This window comes from Cynoglossus semilaevis, chromosome 1 (genome assembly GCF_000523025.1).
Source record: "Cynoglossus semilaevis isolate Cse_v1.0 chromosome 1, Cse_v1.0, whole genome shotgun sequence".
Taxonomy (NCBI): domain Eukaryota; kingdom Metazoa; phylum Chordata; class Actinopteri; order Pleuronectiformes; family Cynoglossidae; genus Cynoglossus; species Cynoglossus semilaevis.
This window is the reverse complement of record NC_024307.1, coordinates 10,171,171-10,188,926: the sequence shown is the minus strand read 5'-3', so window position 1 is coordinate 10,188,926 and position 17,756 is coordinate 10,171,171. Positions and strand designations below refer to the sequence as shown.

The window sequence follows — 17,756 nt, the reverse complement described above, 5'->3', positions numbered from 1 at the left end:
ACATCTCAAAAGAATTGGCCAGCTGCCAGTCATATTAAAGAAACTGTAGGAAGTGTAGATGATGGATACTTTAGTCATAATATTTAACATTTATGATTAAAGGATGACTAAAGAACATTTATATTTTTAATTTTTTTTTAAATGTGATGATCTATAGACGTATGAGACCCTTTTTGTGATCTACCGGTAGATGGAGATCTACTTATTGGGGACCCCTGATCTGAACAAAACCTTTTTTTCAATTCTTGACATGATTTTAAGATAATGTAAGTTATCTGTATAAGTAACTGTAGTGTAATGTAGATTTCTTTATCTTTATTTTATCTTTATTTTATGTATAAGAAAAGGCAAGATTTTCTCCCAGCATTGTTGAATATGTACAGCTTTAAAGATCAGCAGGTTGTTTAGTGCTCAAGTGACCAGCAGGGGCAGCACCTCCTCCACTGGTCCAGCCTTGAAGACAAATTAGTTCAGAGCTTTAGATTTAAGTTGAAAAATGTTCTAACAACATTCTTACATGAATGGATATACATAGAATGAGTTGTTTTTACCTTTTAAAAAACTTTTTTTTAGAAAGAGATTTTTAGAAAATCATCAATGCTGAGGCTTAGTAAAATTACCCAAAACTGAAAAAAAATCCTTTTTTTCTTTTTGCTGTACTATTTAATGTAATTTTACAATTTAGTGAAGAGTTTTTTCCCCCTGTTCCTCTGACTGACGTAACAATGTCAGGATTTCCACAGATGTTCACCTTTTGAGCGATGTGCGTGACTTTTAACGTCACAACAATTGAGAATTCTTTCGGGAAGAGGTCACAGTTTGCCAGCAGCTGCGAGGATGGGAAGCTCAGGGAGGAGTGAGGGCTGGAGAAATGTACGCCCCTCACCCCGCCAGCCTGCTTCATGTGCACCCCGGGCACCAGTTTGGAGGGGTCCCTCTCCAGAACAAAAGACAGAAGATCCAAAGGGAGCATGTCTGAAAACAATGGGGGAAATAAAGAGGTCAGCAGGGTTGGTTTACCGCCTTTTTTACCACAGCTACGCTGTAAAACTGTAATTCCTAACCTCAGGGTCAAGACCTCCTGAAGAGTTTGAAACATAAGATCTGAGGTCTTTGTTACTCAATCTCTATTTTTATCACTGTTTATAAAATCAAACTAAACATCAGCAATGTACTTTAATAACTAACTTAAGGCACTATTAAATATTGTCATGGGAAATTTTTTTTATTAAAAAACACTACATTATTTAATTCAATCACGGTAACAAAAACATCATTTTCGAGTGTCTGTTTTCTCTTTTGCTAATTCATCTTTTTTTTCTAGTTTTTAAACATCTTCCATTCCTCTCACCACAGATCCTAACCACGTGTATAAAAAGGCACCACAGTGACGGTGGTGAGGCCGTATAAAAAAATTGGTCGTAAAGAAAATGTGCAAGATAATTCCTTGTAAACTGATTAGATGTCATTTGAAATGTCAAATAGCTGTGATATTTTGTTGTGTACAGATTTGCTGTGGAATCCGAACCACATCCAATGTCTGTACTTGTTTGTAGATATTAATTTAATATTGCACGCAACGCTGAACACACTCCCACTGTACTGTAAGCAGATACCAACGGTAGGAATTATCCAAAAGAATTTTAGCTGCAGGGGGTTTCTCTCAGTTTTTAGAAACAGTAGTAAACTACTCACTGAATAATCATTAGCTCAACATCACATGTGTCGAAGTGTACCGAGGTCTGAAAGGGTAACACCGACGCAGGGAGACACCAAACAAAAGAGAAGAAAATGCTACGGTACCTGTACAGTGTCTCCGTGTGTCTGTGGTGCTGCTGATGACACTTGACCCCAGCAGAAGGAGTTGCACTACTATCAACGATGACATTACAGAAGTCATGTGTGTCTCAGTTGCGTGCTGATGTATATGTCTCCATGTTTAGGACATTTTCTGTCTTCTGAATCCAACACTCCATACAACTGTGTGTCCTTTACATCAGTCCAAATCTTCCACCAAGTAAAGTTCTGCCGGTCTACATGTTCCTCTGAGAGCTATAACCCAAAGACTCACATGTGCCTAGTATTAGTAGAGATCATGTGCATGGAGAGAAATCCATTCATCTGTGTGGAGAGTCCTGCACCTGCAACTGCTTTTAAACACAGGAGCAATGCAAATCTCTAAACGACCCGTCAATCACCCTCCCACAAACGCCTCTGATGACACAGATCTGCCAGAGGCTTGAAGTGCACCACTGCCTCAGCAAAAATGTGTCTGCAAATATAAAATATGTATTTTTCTATATATATATAGAAATGTATGGAGGTGTGTCAGTGTCAGGAAATCGTTTTATAATTAACTATGACAGAAGTGCAGCTCACCTGCCATAGTAAAATGAAAATGCACTATATTTAACTATTTGATTTTTTTTTTGCTTTGAACTGTGAATTAAATGCACTGTATTTAACTATTTGATTTTTTTTTTTGCTTTGAACTGTGAATTAGTGCATGTAATTTAAAAATTGTGAATGTAATAACCAACAAATTAAAGCCATTCCCTAGTGATAAGATTTTGACTTGATGTTTGAGCAATACGTCTTACAATGTTGAAAAATTATTTTTACTCAATATGCTCTGTAAAACATTACCATTAAATACACAATGAAGCTTAAGCCGAGAAATGCCTTAACCTAAAAACCTAAAAATTATAAAAAAGGCCACAAAACTCAAGTTTGACCAAAAAGACTTTGCTTTCAGCTTTAAGTTGAGAATTAAGAGACAACAAATTTGACTCAAAAGACAAACATTGTCAAACATTTTGAATGTTTTTTCTCTTACTAGTATTTTGTATGTTATTGTTGTTAGCCCAGAAACTGCTACATAACTATATATAATAAAAAAGTAGCCAATTATTTGTCAGAAAGCCAATGTTCAATTAGCTTATAAAAGTTAGAAAACGCATTAGAAAAGGTTTTACAAATTTGGTAGCAATTAGTTTTAAAAGTAAAGTAATAAAAAGTAAAATATTAACTACTTATGTATACCAATGCATTACCATGCAAACGTAGATTAAATAGCCATTAGCTGCAGAATAATTCACAGACCCCAGGACAACTAAAGGTCCGGGAAATAAGTTATATGAACAACAACAACAAAAAACCCAGAACATTCTGATTTTACCCTGAACGAAGTTATCAGTCGTATACTCACTAGGCTCTTGGAAATGTAGCAAATACTTGCCCAGGATTACAGTAGCTTAAGCAAAATAACCGATGGTCATTCAATGAATAAGCACCTGCAAAAAATAGATTAAAGTTTGGATAACATTTACTTATTTAGCGCAAATAATTAGAAAATTAGCTGAAGGAGGTAGGTTTGTGAATCTGTAATGTAGTGGTTAACACGCCTAACTTGCACATCTGCCTCAAACGCAGAAGGTTCTGGATGAAAAGAACCACAAACTCAATGGCGCCCCCCACCTGTGGCTGCCTGTGGGTTTCCTTCGTTTCCCGATGGGAACTCTCGAGGGGTTAATAAAGTTCTATCTAGATATATAAAAAATGTAACCACCCAGAGATCATTAACAGTTTGACCAAGCCTAAAAACTACGTTTCAAATAATGCTATAGAAATAATTTAATACGACAAGTGTCTTGTACATTAGCACAAAAATCGCCCTTTTTCCAACAAATATTTGACTTTTTTGGTGGTTTCCGTATACCTCAAAAATCGTGATTTTAAAAGAAAATATGTTAAATTAGACTGATTCACAAAAGAGTAAAAACCACACATTTATAGCAACGTTCAGAATACAAGTAGACGTGACGACACTTTACGTATAACAGTGTGTAGTTTGTGGTTTAAATAAGTTACCCTTTTCTAACCATAGCTCAATAGCTCCACCTTGTGGTACGTTTCTGCAGGTGTTATGACTACACCGATGAAAACTTCCGCAAAAAATGGAAGAAATGTAAACCCACGAGTTTTGCAAACTTGCAACCCGCAAATGTTACCTTTATTTAAAGGGTATTATTCGATTATAGTCTAATGATTTAATAAAAAAAATCAACATCAAGAGAAGATGTCTGAGTACCAAACTATATTTATTGTATACAGTAGTAAAAGACCACAAATAATGTACAAATCAGTAGAGGAACAAATAAATTGACGACGACCTGGACCCCGTTCTTTGTACATTAAGGTTTAGCTTTCAAGTGGGTCAGCGCTGAATGGAAGGCTGTGACGTTTATCCTGACTGTGCTCTTTATTACGTGGAAACACAAAATCAAACCATGACTTTGACTTAAAATGAGCTTGTGCAGAGGAAAGTCTTTCAACCAGAGAGTTGAGACTAATGATGGGGCAACAATGAGACGTTCAGCGGCATATTAATGAAGTTCTTCTTTCTCCGGATCAGGTTAAAATAGGTGAATGAAATATCTGCAAAAACAACTTTGTTATGTCCATAGTTGTCCAAGTCACATTAAGATTTATGGGGGAAGCCAGTAACCCCTAAAACACTGCTATCATACAGCAAAAAATGCTTCATATTGCAATAAATAATTTTCCTTAAGATGCAATGATTTGGGTTTTTTTAGTGTTTTTGGCAAATTTAACATTCAGTTTAAAGAGTATTTAGTGTTTTTAGCAAATTTAACATTCAGTTTAAAGAGTATAATGAAGGACACTCCGGTCCAAGTGTTTGGTTTGTCTTTTCTGGAAATAAGAGAACATCATGATGACCCAACACCCTGAAAAGTTTGTTCTCTACTTGGTTTCAGCTCATTACCTTAACTGAATCATGTACAAAGAACTGGGCCCTGTGGGTTCAGGACAACTCATCTCCCAAACTGCATCAGCTGATCGACAGGATCTCTCGATATGCAACATACGACATTCATCCTGCTAACCACACTATTGAGACAGGATCCACTTTGTTTGAACAATACAACCTGCAACTTTTGTCTTGTGGAGAGCACAAAATGCAGATGTTGATAGTTGACAAGGAGTTCTGACAAAGCATCAACCGTAGTGGGATAGAAAAGAAAAACATACCTCAGATATACTAACATTTTCTGACATCTCTGATCATTACAGAAGGTCTTACCCTTAAACAGTTTTCCTGTCAACCTTCATTTAAAACAACAGAGGCGAGGCAGCTAACCCACCAAAGTCACGTATCTGGACGACTGGATATTGGTCTGTACAATCTTTCCATATCAGTCTCAAAGACAGGTTGAAATAGAAGCCCCTCGAGACCTGACTGTTTTAATCTCGCAGCTAATGACAAGGTTGAAATAGAAGCCCCTTGAGACCTGACTGTTTTAATCTCGCAGCTCGTTGTTGTCAGTGATCCAAATAAAGCCGGTGATTAACAGAAGGAAGATCAGTCCTCGAAGTATTGGTCCAAGTCCCACGACATTTATCTAACATCCATTCTGATACTTCTGTACAGGAGACAAAAATAACAAATATTCTCCCTGCTTAAATCTTAAAAAGAAGCCCCCACCCCTCAAAACTTGCAGAACCCATAGGCAAAAGCAACAGAATGGTGGAGAATTAAAACACATTTATGACAGAGGGTTGGAATGGGTGTCGACATTAGGACAGCAAAGCAAAGTAGAAATTGGGAAAGTGAGTTTGGGTTCTCGTGTTGGGGGAGTGTCTCCTCGCTTGATTAAAATCAACTGTCACAGGCTACTGCACCTTGCTTTTGTTGGAGACTTGACAAGAAGCACTGAAGCGTCAGGCAAAGCGGCAGGTCCAATCACAGGCTGTAATTTCAGTAGGAAAAATACAATTCCCAGATTACCAGCAAAAACACTAGCTGACACACAAAGGTCCTGGTGGAGACTGTACATAAAGAGCTGAGGAGCCCCTCCCACACACACGACAGAAAAAAAAGACATCTGGAAATAACAATAATAATAATAATATTAATAATAATGTGAGAGGAGCAATGACAGATGGGAGGAGGCTGGGAAAGGGCGTGGTCTAAGGGCGGCTGTCAATGAGATGGCTTAGCAGTGGCCGCCTGTCTGCTGCTGAAAAACGTCTATGGTGTCCTCGTCCTCCATTTCCAGCTGTGAAGGACAATGGGACAGACACTCCAATTAGTGGACAAAAAAAAAAAACTAAAAAAATATAGTCATACAACAAAATAAAATCTGTCTATCTATTCTTTCACACTATTAAACCACAATGAAATGCTGTCACTGTATTTTGTGACTTGTTTACAATAATTTTTTTTTTTTAAGTCAATGTAGTGTATAAGTCAATGCACATTGCAACCAAGGCAATTTCAAGGACAATGGAAATTACAATAGGATTTCAAATGGATGGCTTCACCTGTGCGGGTGTATCCGACTCATTGATAGGCTGCCCATCAAACCTGAACCTGATCTGCCTTATCGAGAGACCCTACAGGGAAAAACAACAGAGATGAAGACTTTTGGCAAAAACAAAACAGGCATAAAAACTACTTATATTATAGCTAAGTGCACACAACTCATTTAAAACACATACATTGTACATTAGATGCAGGGCATAAAAAGCCATAACAAACTTCTTACACGGTCTGTGATGTTCAGCTTAAATGTTTGCTTTATCTTAAAAGTGGTTCACAGTTATCAATATTATATATGTAGCAGTGTGGATGGGGTATACACATACAGGAAAGAAAGAAATCAGAAAATATTATATGTAGCAGTGTGGATGGGACATACACATACAGGAAAGAAAGAAATCAGGGCTTTGCACTCACCTGTCTTTCACAGTACGCCTTCATTAGTTTGTTAAGAGGTGTGTGTCTTTTGATTTTGAACTGCACCACTGACCCATCTTGCCCTGCGACCTTCAGGTTGATGTGGTCATTCTCTGTCTTTACTCCTTCCTGCAGATGAGGAAAAAATGAAAAAGATAGGGAAATAAGACAGTAGGTCGAAAAGGGCCAACAGAAACAAATGTAGCCTTAAAAAAGAGACATATTTTGGGCTGAATCTCCTTAACGTGTTTACCTACAAGTTTAATTTTATAGCACTGCCACGACAACCCATTTTAACGAGCTAAGATAAACATAGCTATTAAAGGAGCCGGTGATTTTACTATACACTATTACTATAAATAATCATGTTTTTATGTAAATTCAAATGACTTCACTTTTCCACATATATTAGTAGGTTATAAAAATCTAACTCAACATCGAGGCATCATTTTTGCGACATTTATTTAGGCCACTCGTCAATATTCGGATAACTGACAGTCTGATGCTTTAAAGGTAATTTCAAAATAAAAGATGGGGCCGTACTAAATGCTAAACATAAAATACAACACAAATTAAATGACTGAATGTTCAAATATTACACATTTTTACATTTTTGCATTTTCAAACACGTAAGGAACAGGTCACACACACGCTAACGTTAGCATGTTAGCTCCGGTGGTAAGTAGTCGCAGTTTTTCAAAACACGACTCAGTTTATCTGCCCGGCTAAGGCTGTTAGCATCTCTGTAACGTAACTGTGATCGAACACGTGCAGGAAAACATTAAAAGCGAGGACAAAAATCACGTCCTGTTGTGTTTTTTAACGAGTGCGTCACCTCTCATTAGGGCTCCTTTGTACCAACTGCAGTTGCGGCATTTGCAGCGTTGCGGACAGAACGTGGTGCCGCTTCGACAAAGAACAAAAATCCGCAAATGCACATCGGGCTGTAAATTACACCTCTTCATATTTAAGTGGAACTATGCATGTGGTTAAAACTATAACAATGTCCAGCTCTGGTTTCCGCCAGTCTAGTTCAGTTTGAGCCTCGCTTTGCGGGCGTTCATTCATTTGCGAAACAAACACTGCGCCGTTTCAGCGAAACGTGCAAATCCAGGCCATTTTAGATTGCACATCAGAACATTGGTTGCTCCAGGCAGCCATCAACAACTACCAACAATAAAAATCTATCTGTATTCGTTACCTTTGGTTTTTCCTCTGACATCCTGTCTTTATTCCTTGCCCTGTTTTTCCGCAAGAATCAGTTAATTGGGTTTTATTTGTCTCTCAGCCGCCTTCTCTCCTGTCTTATCCGCTGCTTTCGGGAGCGCGCCTTGAACCGCTGTCGCAACTACGTAATTGGTTCAAAGGTGTCCACGTGACCTACAAATCGCGGGGGCGCGGAAGCGGAAGCTCGCACCAATTCAATATAGTCGAGCTCGAGACTTTAACATTTTAAAACGATTGTAAAGCTTCGACCATTTGCTCCAAATACATTATTTGGTTATTTCTGTTATGCTGTTTACTATAATAACTTAATGATAATAAATGAACGCTTAGTTTCTCCGAACTTGTGTTTTTAAGCACCACGAGTTTGTGTTGTAGTGCCAAAAAATTATAAATGTTCGAGTCCTTGTTCTAGAAAATAAGTCAAAAATACTTCATTCAAATGTTTTCTTGGTTTATAACCAATACGTTGTGAACAACAACAAAACTGAATCGGCGTGTACGTCACCTGTAACAACGCTTCTATTGGGCAGCTCAGCTGTCAGTCAATCGAGTTTTCTTGTCTTTATGTATTCCCTTAATTTAGATAGGATATCACATACTGGCACACACAAACTGGTGATTCAAACTACCAGCACAATTATCAGTTATGCTGATTATGTTGACTCATCACTGGAACAGAAAAAACCCAAAAATTAAAGTAAAGAACGAAACTCAATGAACTCAATTTTTAAAGAATGATCTATGGTTTCATCTTTTAATTAAATATTGCTGCTAATCTTGTATTTCACATAACAGTATATATTGTACAATTGCTCAAATATAAATTTTTCAGTAAAACAAAGTTTTAAAAATCCAGTTGCTTTCAATCATGGGAAACAAACAAAAAAAATCTGATGGGAGCTAGATCAAAACCTGTTGCATTTGAGATTGGTTAAAATGTTTTAAAAATGTTTATCCCGAGCCCTGAGAGATATGTCCTTACACGTTTAGTTGATAAAATATGAAGCTTTTTATAATTATAACTCACCTTAAAACCTTTTGACAAAAAATAAATTTGACACAAATATAAAGATAAAAACAGTTTTATTAAATGCACACTGCAAGTCAGGCAATACACAAACAACTAAAAACAGTATTACTGACTTAAGAATGGGCCTTAATAATAGGCCTTTAGGTCATTGTAGGCTAATGGCGGATGGCTAACAGTAGAAATAGGCTAATTTTAAATCCAAGGATCATCACATTCATGTAAGTCACATTTAACTTAACAGACATAGATAGCTATATTCAAGGTGCGCGGATAAGGATGTAATTATGACCCCTAAATAAAGTAACCAGATGTTTTTCAAAAGTACTGACGCAATGAAAACGGCCTCCAACACCCAGTATAAAAATAGATTACATCTAAACAGTATCGTTCTAATTGAAACAATAACCTGACATAATTATCTGAACATTTACAGGTGCAATAGATTACCTTACACAAAAAGGATTCATTCTATTTTGTACACTTAAAGTTAACCTAACATAAGTGTAAGTCGGCAGATACGATAGGTACCACATGGTGAGACGACCACAGTCCGGGGTGTGTTCACACTTGTAGTTTGCTCTTTTTAGGTTTCGAGTTTACACTGCCGTCGATCATTAGACCAAATCAGTGATGTGGATAAAATCACTGTCCAATTGGCCCATGTTACTGATGATGTCACACTGTATTGCATGGAATATCCAAATTAATTGTAGCAGTGAGGAGTTAGCATACACTTCTTCTAGTCTATATTATTTGACAGATTTTTTTTTTGGCATCTTGTAGCTTCTGTTTTGTCTTCTTTATGGTTCGATCTAATGTTGTGTGAAAGGTTCATGTATCAGTCAAACAGCACCAGTCCAGCTTGGTCCAGTTTCTCAGCGAGACGAAAGGTCGGTATGGTAACATTCACAAAGGTTGGAGTGATCAGTGATAATAAGAGCATTATCTGCCAAGGTTGAACACACCCTCAAACTGCCTGTTATTTCTCTTTTTGATCATGACAGTGAACATACAACATTCACTCACCAGCTAAATGACAATTAAAGGCAGCCCTGACCAAAGTCTTGTCACTTTTCTGATATAAAGGTTAATCATAGTTTACATTGATTCACTTCGTTTTTTTGGCCTTGCTCACAACCAAAAGGCACACTGATGCTGTCCGTGGATGATGTGAGAAACTAGTGGCCAGGCACAGACAGAGCATTGTGTTGAATGGTCCTCATGCAAATCTAGAGTATGGGTTTTGTCCACTTAGACCTGGAGAAACAGCAAACATGAAAATTATTCGTACAACGATTTCAAGCAGGATTTTTGCCAGTAAAAAAAAAACAAAACATTGCAAACAACAAAGGTTTTTGGTTAAATACTAAAACTAAACAAGAAGAATAAAATATCCAAGTTCAATTGAACAAAACGTATCGTACTGCTTGTTTTAGAGACTTTTTGTGTGTTCTATAAGAGAAATGCAACTCAAAAAGGTTAAAAGAGTTCAGATACTAGAAGCTAGAAGCAGTAGGATGTAAATTAAGTTGTCACACTGAAATGATCGAGTGTTTTACTCAGCCTCTGCCATCACAAGCGCTGATGTGGAAACAGAGAAAAAACAAAACAAAACAATGGACAGTGTCACAGTGGATGATGGTTTCTATTGCTCTGGCCTACAAAACTGCATCGTAGGTGAACAAATATGGAAAGAATGCAAAGATAACGCAAGTCACAGGTTAAACACACGCAACGAACATTTGTTTCCTGTCTTTAACGTACAGAGATGAGACAAAACACTGAACTCAAAAGGTCCAGCTTTCAACTTTGGGTAAATTAACCTTAGCTTGCTCGGATTCTTCATTGTGTCTGTACAAATATTTTATTTCTCTCCAAAGTACTGTATTTATTGACGGTACCCACATCTTCTCATCTTACATTTCCTCACATTACAATAAAAACTTTTTTTTGTTTGTTTTTTTTTTAAAAGTGTACCCACATCTTCTCATCTTACCTTTCCTCACATTACAATAAAAACGTTTGTTTTTTTTTTTAAAAAAAGTAACTTGTCAGAAACTTTGACCAAGGAACCTGATTCTGAATCAGGGTCAAGTACGTAGCAAAGCAGGATTATTACTGCAGCAACACATATTAGCTTAGCCTGGTAAAACTGTAGCCAAGTTGGTCAAACAGTAATAATACAGTTAAAAGAAAAATAAGAAAAAGTAAAAATTAAAAAAAAAATACATAGAGCAAAACACAAACATTAGAGGAAGCCATAACTAAGGAATGCAAGCCACTACTGTATAATAGATACAAATGTAAACAGCACAGTATCTGGGAGTATGCAGGACTAGCCACAAATTAGCCGAATATATCTAAGTGTTAGCTAAGAATTGCAGCGGCTGAATTAGCAAAAGAGAACTCAGTCACCGAGTTGTAGCTGTTAGTGTAAAAACTCACCATATTTCTTCCTCATTTCTTCATGTCTTTGTTTCGTCTCTGCTCTCCTTCAGGAAGGAAAAACAGTTTTCATTATTTTTAATTCAGACATTCCTTGAAGTAATGATGCTCAAAGCCGGTCTGGGCTGACATGGGTGTGACGTGGTAACTAATACGGCAGCTGTCGTGCAACGATGGAATCTGATAATGTTGTGTGTGATAAGACCAAGGAAATGACTAAGGTGAAGTGGTGTAAATGTAACTCGAACATGTAGGACGTTGTCATTCATGTCATTATTATTTTAGCACACGGTCAATCATCAGTTACTGCTGCTAAAGGCTAGGGTCCAAACCTGAGTAGTTCTTGGAACATTTAACCAACAACATGTGTAAATAAATGAGAAAAAATATCAAATATCAGGAAACATGGCTGAGGAAGTGTGACAGGGCTCTGTGGGAAGACAGTGTTCCTGTAACGTGAAGCCCTATTCTAGATAAACACGAAGTGCTTTTAACAAAGGTGAGTTAACCTCACAATGACAGAATAAAACTGGACTGAGATTTCATTTTCTTTTACAAAACGATCTGATAGAAAACAATCGACACAGATTAACTTACGATAGTATTTAACCAATAAACATCTCTAAAGTTTAGCTAACTTACGAAAACAGTGTCACTAAGACAAAAAAGTATGTATCATTTTAAATATGTTGTATTAATTAATTGGTAAGACATTGGAAAAAGTACAATCTAAGGTTAATTCTGGTCCATTTCAGTGTTCCAGCATACAGACCTAGTCACTTATTTTGACATAGCACTGGCTTGGTTTAATATATAAAATGAAAATATTATTTGTCCTCCCATTACAAAAAGTATAGGAAACGCTGCAGTAAAGACATCTAGTGAAAACGAATTAGTAATTATACATAAATGAAATAAGAGTAAATCATATAAAAATATAAAAAACTGCGAGACACACATGTTAAATACCTTTCATCCTGTTTGTATTTTGTCTTTGCAGCCTGTTTCTGCATCTTGGCCTCCAACCTCTTGGCTCTAAAAGGAAAAGCATATGGGAGAAAAAAAGCATTAGGACTGACAGTTTTAGCTACAGCTGCTAATTCTGGAAGCATTAGGACTGACAGTTAGTTTTAGCTACAGCTGCTAATTCTGGATTTGGCCTGTCTGTAACTCAACAAAATAGCTTTTTAAAAAAAAAAGTTTTTATGAGTGACATTTCCGTTTTTTTAAGCCTGTTAGCAAGTTAGCGGCTACTACCTCTACCCTAGCTACTTCACAGATATGGAAATTTCATTTTGTACATTTTAACAGTTTTACAAGTCAGAAATGTGATTGTAGTGTTAACGTCTCAGTTTGTTCTTGCAATTTGCAACCTCTCAGAAGCTCAAACCCTTAAGGAAATCGAATGACATGACACACAATCAAACACCACCCAATAATTTCAGAAAACACGAGGCAGAGGAGTCATCGCTGTGTTCCTACAAATCATTAGTCACCACAAACTTACCCAAGTTTCTCACACTTGCAGCAGCAGAACATGCAAACCATCAGGGCAATTATGAGGACACTGCCCACTACTGACAAGCTGATAATCAGAGCCTGGAAGTTCACTGTAAAAACAGGCAGAAAACACTATTATTCCAGCATCACTCCATACAACCCTACCATCATGGTTTTAATTTCTTCTGCTTCTGCTGTATTTCTGTAGTTGAGGCACAATCCTGGCTGTAAAACACCATCTGAGTAATTTTTCTGTTTGTTCAGGAGGTTGCGTCATTGTCAACAACCTCACAAACCGGTAGGAGCAGAAAATGTTGACAGAGTACATGGAAAAGAACATGGAAGACGTTTAGGTGAAAATTGGAGGGTGTGGCCAGAAATACATTGTTCCAGGAGCGTCCAGGGAAGATTAAAAACAACTCAAGGCCAATGGCTCCTCCTGCCTTAGGGCTATGATTAGGTGGAAAATAAAATACTCTGCATCTCAACAAAACTATTTAGTGCTGCTAAAGTCTGTGTTTACGTCATAATTAAATAAATACAGGTAACCTAATTAGCCATAAAATAATCTTTAAAACCTTTCAACTTTCCTACATAAAAAACACAAGATAGCTGAATTAGCAGCTAATGAATCTTATAAAATAAATAATTTTTTTGGATTCACTCGAACTTTAGGTAAAAATATTCAACATGAGGTCACTTTTTAATTAAAATTGAGGCTTTTGTAAATGTTCACCAAAATCATTAAAAAATAAAATAAGTTAATATTTCAAAAAAATATTAAACCAACTCAACTACAGGGTTATTCCATGAAAAAGAACTGACGACCAATTAAAAAAACTAAAACTTAAAAAAGTTAGGCTGTACTTAAGCTGTAAAATGTCCAGTGATTGAGCCAAATTCTTTAATCACGTGAAATCAAGTGTATTTTGACACTACTGGTTGGGTATTAATATGAATTAAAGTGCAGAAGCCATGAGCCTGGAAACCTGAGGCCCAAACTGGTGTCATGGCCATATTTTTGTGTTTGTGTTTGTGTCTGGTCTCTTACTCCAACAGAGACCCCAACGGGCATCATTGAGGGGGCAGAGGTCATGTGGAGGCAGGATGGCCTTGACTGGGTAGGTGAGACACGACTTGGAGCTGATGCACCACAAGCACTGAGAGGGAAACACATGGCAACAACAGTGACAATTCAGTCTCCATTATTCAAACAAAGGAACAAGCATTTGAGTTTAAGGTATTTGGCCCAGCTCTCTCTCTCTCACACACACACACACACACAGCTGACAGATCAAGTGCTCCTCAGACCGGTCTAACAGGTGTGATGGTGGAGGGGGAAGGAGGAGGAGCAGCCTGTTGTGTTTCCTCCTGGGACATAGCTGTTAATATTGTAGTTAACTCGTACGCACACACACACACCGACAAAATGAATCCAGGAGATTTGTGGCAGCACTCACCGACACATGTTTCAGACATTCATCACAGCTCGTCCCATTCTTTGTCTCGCAAACTGTGGAAAGAAAACACAGCAGGTTTATTTTTGGTTACAAAAAGAACAAAACTTTAGTGACTGTGGAGGGAGATTAGTGGCATTAGTGGAAACCCCAGTGGCAGCAGATTAGAAGTCAGCTGCTGCTGTTGCTGCTGCCTTGGTTTCTGTAACTACTGCTAATCCCACTGAGATGGTTTTTCTATGGAGACCCACACACAGAACTGTGACCATGAGACCAAACAGTCCACTTTGTCTTTGTGTCTCCATGTTTTTCTGACACACACAGTAACTGAACTCCATGTTTTTTTTTTATCAAATCGAATCCTCTTCACCTGGTGGAGGTTTGGGCAGCTCTCAGTTAGAGCCATTGTCACCTCTAAAATGACATTAATCCACATTAACGAGTGGACAAACCGGTGAGTAATTGTAACTTGACTATATATCTAAGAATGTTCTTCCTGTTCACACTCCTACATATTATCTATCTGATTTATTCGTACAATATTTTACATTTAATTTTTTTTTTTTCAATATTTGTTTTCCTACCGACTTCAGTGGTCTGCGCGGAAACCGTCGCCAAACCGATGACCAGCAGGACAGCCGGCAGTAAACAGCGTAAATTCATTTTTCCCGACACCGACAGGCAGGTTATTCCAAGTCGTTAATGTCTGGTGTTTCTTCAAGTCTGGTCGGATTTGAGACCACCGTGAGAGCTGGGGTGAAAAGTTCTAACTTGTACTGTCGACGACTCAAACTGGAAGAGTGAAGTTAAGGAGGAGCAAAGAAAAACCTGACGCAGGTGGCTACGCATCAAAGACAGGGAGGAGACGACGTGCGTCTGCGTCACCATGGACTTCATCATAAAAGGAATGAAAGATCCATTAGGTGATATAATTATGCAATTAATTTAAAAACCTTTAATTGAGAAAAGCTATTCAAATTACTTAACGTTGTAATGTATCTTACAAAGTTTTAAAACTTTTTTCTGAAAGAGAAATTCTGGAGCCCGGGCAGCCATTTGCATTTTTTGTTTTGTTATCCAATAAACACAGGATATTCCTGCAGTGTTTTTGGTCAACATTGTGTATTTTTGTTTTAACACGAAGTAACACCCAAAACACTTTGGAAACAGTTGATATAGTGTTTGCGTCGTAGTCACATCCACAGCCGTTTTAGTGTCCGAGGTGAGATTTCGTTCCCCAATCCAGAGCACACAAACTCAACCATTAATGTACCGACTACTGTAGGAATAATAGTTTTACATAATAGAATAAAAAAATGAATAAATAACTTTACTTATGCTATTATTGAACTGTAGCTTGAAAAGAAAAAAAGAGTTTTTAACAGAAAAATGAACAAAATACTAACAGAGTAAACAAAGAGTCTCCTGGAGGTTCAAATAAACGACGGCACACAGCATTAGAGGACAATTCGTAATAATTTATTAAAGCATAACTTTGTAAAGCCAGTTACAAAAAAACAACACACATATCTCTCTCTTTCTCCTTTTTTTTTAATACAAGCACAACATTTTACCGGGTAATGGTGATAATTAGCATAACATAATTAAGAACAGGCCCCACTCTGGCCGCCTGCGGCTGCTGACAGGACCCGCTGTGAAAGACAGGTTTGTGATTAGATACGTCAAACTGTTTCATTTGGTTGATCTCTCCAGTGGAACGTCACTCATCACGTCGCCCGGTGTCAGGCGACTTCCTCCTACTGACGTACGTATAATGGACATCACGTCGTCCGGTGTCAGGCAACTTCCTCCTACTGACGTACGTATAATGTCGATGAGAGACAGAAGCACAGGTGTAGAAGAGGAACGGTGGCCGACAGACTCTTCCAAACCAACATTAGTTTAATGCTGTCAAACATGTGGGTCACACGTAGACATGCTGGCTGGGTCTTGCTATAGCTCATACACTTTATTATTATTCTATTAGCATTTGGCACTGGTATTAGCCCAAGACTCAATTATTCTATTGTTCTGAATTGTTCTATCGCTATGGGCAAAATCTTTAGCATCGATAACAGTAGAGTATGCAGGAATTTAATAAACAACACAGAATTATATCAATGGAACAGAAGAAACTGGCATAAGGGGTGAAATTGACAATAATGGGCAATTCACCCAGCAGGTGGCACTAATGCGGTTCAGTGGAGGATGAGCTGCCATCAATTTTAACGTTTCCTATTTCAACAACAAAATTAAAATGTATTATTTTGTGCCTTTAAATCCAATTTGAAGCAGAATTGTAGTTTAATTTTAAAGTAGTTTTTCAAATCAAATTTAATTGGTTTTAATGCCATTGAATTTTAACTCTTTAAGCCCTAAAGTTTTAAAATATTGTTTTTTATTCCCTGAAACTTTCACAAATGTAACAGAATTACATTTACAACCCATTCAACAGGTATTTCAAAATGTTTTATAGCTCCCCCTGCAGACGGTCTACATGTTCCATGTTTCACAGAATTCGAGCATACCCCAAAGTTAAAAACACTGGGGTCTAACTCCGAGTACAAACACATCATTAAATGTCTGAACTATAAAGAATCATCATTATTGGCATTTGTACAGATTTAGTTGAAGGTCGAGGATGTCAGTAGTTTTTAAAGTCCTGCGATGAGCCCTGTGTGGAGGTCACAAATGCATCACAAATGACTGCAACTGTCTTTGGAGAGAAATATTGAAATATTCACTGCAATTAAGACATTACAAACTTTAGCGACGTGTAGTTTGACAACAGCTTCATAATGAGCACACACGTGATGTATTCCTACTGGATAGTCGACAGGAAAACACTTTTTTTTTGTTTTATACCCTAGTGGAATCCTGCCACCTCCCTGTAGTGCCACACAGTTAGGTGATGTTTCACAGGAGTGGTGACTCTCCAGACACACACACACACACACACACACACTCACAAAACAGTGACAACTCTCTGCTTTTACTTCCATCAACCAAAATCTGTAGTTTTCTCCTCACAGTGTCTTTTCTGCTTCTTCTCACCAACGCCTCCTGTTTCTATTTTCTATAACTCCATTGGCCCAAACATACATTTTAATATACATACAGTACAGTTAGAAATAAATAACCACGTACCCTCCCTTGAAATCCCATGCTTTTCCCTTTAAATCACAAGCACAACACCATTCTTAGCAAAGGTTACTCATGTAAATACATCTCATATCTGAGGAATACACTCAATAAAACCATTAATCTTGTCTTCGGTTCCCTTTCTTTAACAAATGTATGGGTTACACCATTAATAGACTCACATAGAGTAGTAGTA

General features: G+C 37.5%; 3 protein-coding genes across 4 annotated transcripts in view; all 3 read right to left on the bottom strand.

Annotated features, from left to right (window-relative positions):
* Nucleotides 1-1,221, bottom strand: part of LOC103378396 (thrombospondin-type laminin G domain and EAR repeat-containing protein-like) — a 13,270-nt gene extending 12,049 nt beyond the window's left edge. Inside the window, exon 1 of the mRNA XM_025054786.1 lies at nucleotides 752-1,221. Within this exon, the coding sequence (XP_024910554.1) occupies nucleotides 752-1,099 (348 nt within the window). The 5' untranslated portion in view covers nucleotides 1,100-1,221. The remainder of the gene's footprint in view (nucleotides 1-751) is intronic.
* A 3,410-nt stretch (nucleotides 1,222-4,631) lies between these two features.
* sumo3a (small ubiquitin like modifier 3a) lies at nucleotides 4,632-8,120 on the bottom strand. 2 transcript variants are annotated; one of them, XR_003049469.1, is made up of 5 exons: nucleotides 7,962-8,120; nucleotides 6,761-6,889; nucleotides 6,346-6,417; nucleotides 5,313-6,080; nucleotides 4,632-5,256 (listed from the first exon to the last, which is right to left on the bottom strand). XR_003049469.1 is itself a non-coding variant. In XM_008309604.3 (4 exons), the coding sequence occupies exons 1-4, from the start codon at nucleotides 7,980-7,982 to the stop codon at nucleotides 6,018-6,020; spliced, it is 285 nt and encodes a 94-aa protein (XP_008307826.1). In that variant the 5' UTR covers nucleotides 7,983-8,120; the 3' UTR covers nucleotides 5,290-6,017. The 2 variants fall into 2 exon arrangements, 1 of the variants encoding a protein (XP_008307826.1); XM_008309604.3 differs by lacking the exon at nucleotides 4,632-5,256 and having other exon boundaries at nucleotides 5,290-6,080.
* A 936-nt stretch (nucleotides 8,121-9,056) lies between these two features.
* pttg1ipa (PTTG1 interacting protein a) lies at nucleotides 9,057-15,309 on the bottom strand. Its single transcript, XM_008309617.3, has 7 exons — nucleotides 15,004-15,309; nucleotides 14,423-14,475; nucleotides 14,014-14,122; nucleotides 12,970-13,072; nucleotides 12,432-12,497; nucleotides 11,463-11,509; nucleotides 9,057-10,274 (listed from the first exon to the last, which is right to left on the bottom strand). Exons 1-7 carry the CDS (start codon nucleotides 15,080-15,082, stop codon nucleotides 10,237-10,239), a joined length of 495 nt encoding a protein of 164 aa, XP_008307839.1. The 5' UTR covers nucleotides 15,083-15,309; the 3' UTR covers nucleotides 9,057-10,236.
* Nucleotides 15,310-17,756: the final 2,447 nt, after the last annotated feature.

Bases quoted from the DNA above. Each gene is read 5' to 3' on its own strand.
- sumo3a (XM_008309604.3), bottom strand. From the start codon at position 7,982: ATGTCAGAGGAAAAACCAAAG. The intron at 6,890-7,961 runs GTAACGAATACA...CCTCATCTGCAG, and splicing joins TGTCAGAGGAAAAACCAAAG to GAAGGAGTAAAGACAGAGAA. The intron at 6,081-6,345 runs GTGAAGCCATCC...TGTCCTTCACAG, and splicing joins AGTCGGATACACCCGCACAG to CTGGAAATGGAGGACGAGGA.
- pttg1ipa (XM_008309617.3), bottom strand. From the start codon at position 15,082: ATGAATTTACGCTGTTTACTGCCGGCTGTCCTGCTGGTCATCGGTTTG. The intron at 14,123-14,422 runs GTGAGTGCTGCC...TTTCCCTCTCAG, and splicing joins AATGTCTGAAACATGTGTCG to TGCTTGTGGTGCATCAGCTC. The intron at 12,498-12,969 runs GTAAGTTTGTGG...TTTTCCTTTTAG, and splicing joins TGCAAGTGTGAGAAACTTGG to AGCCAAGAGGTTGGAGGCCA.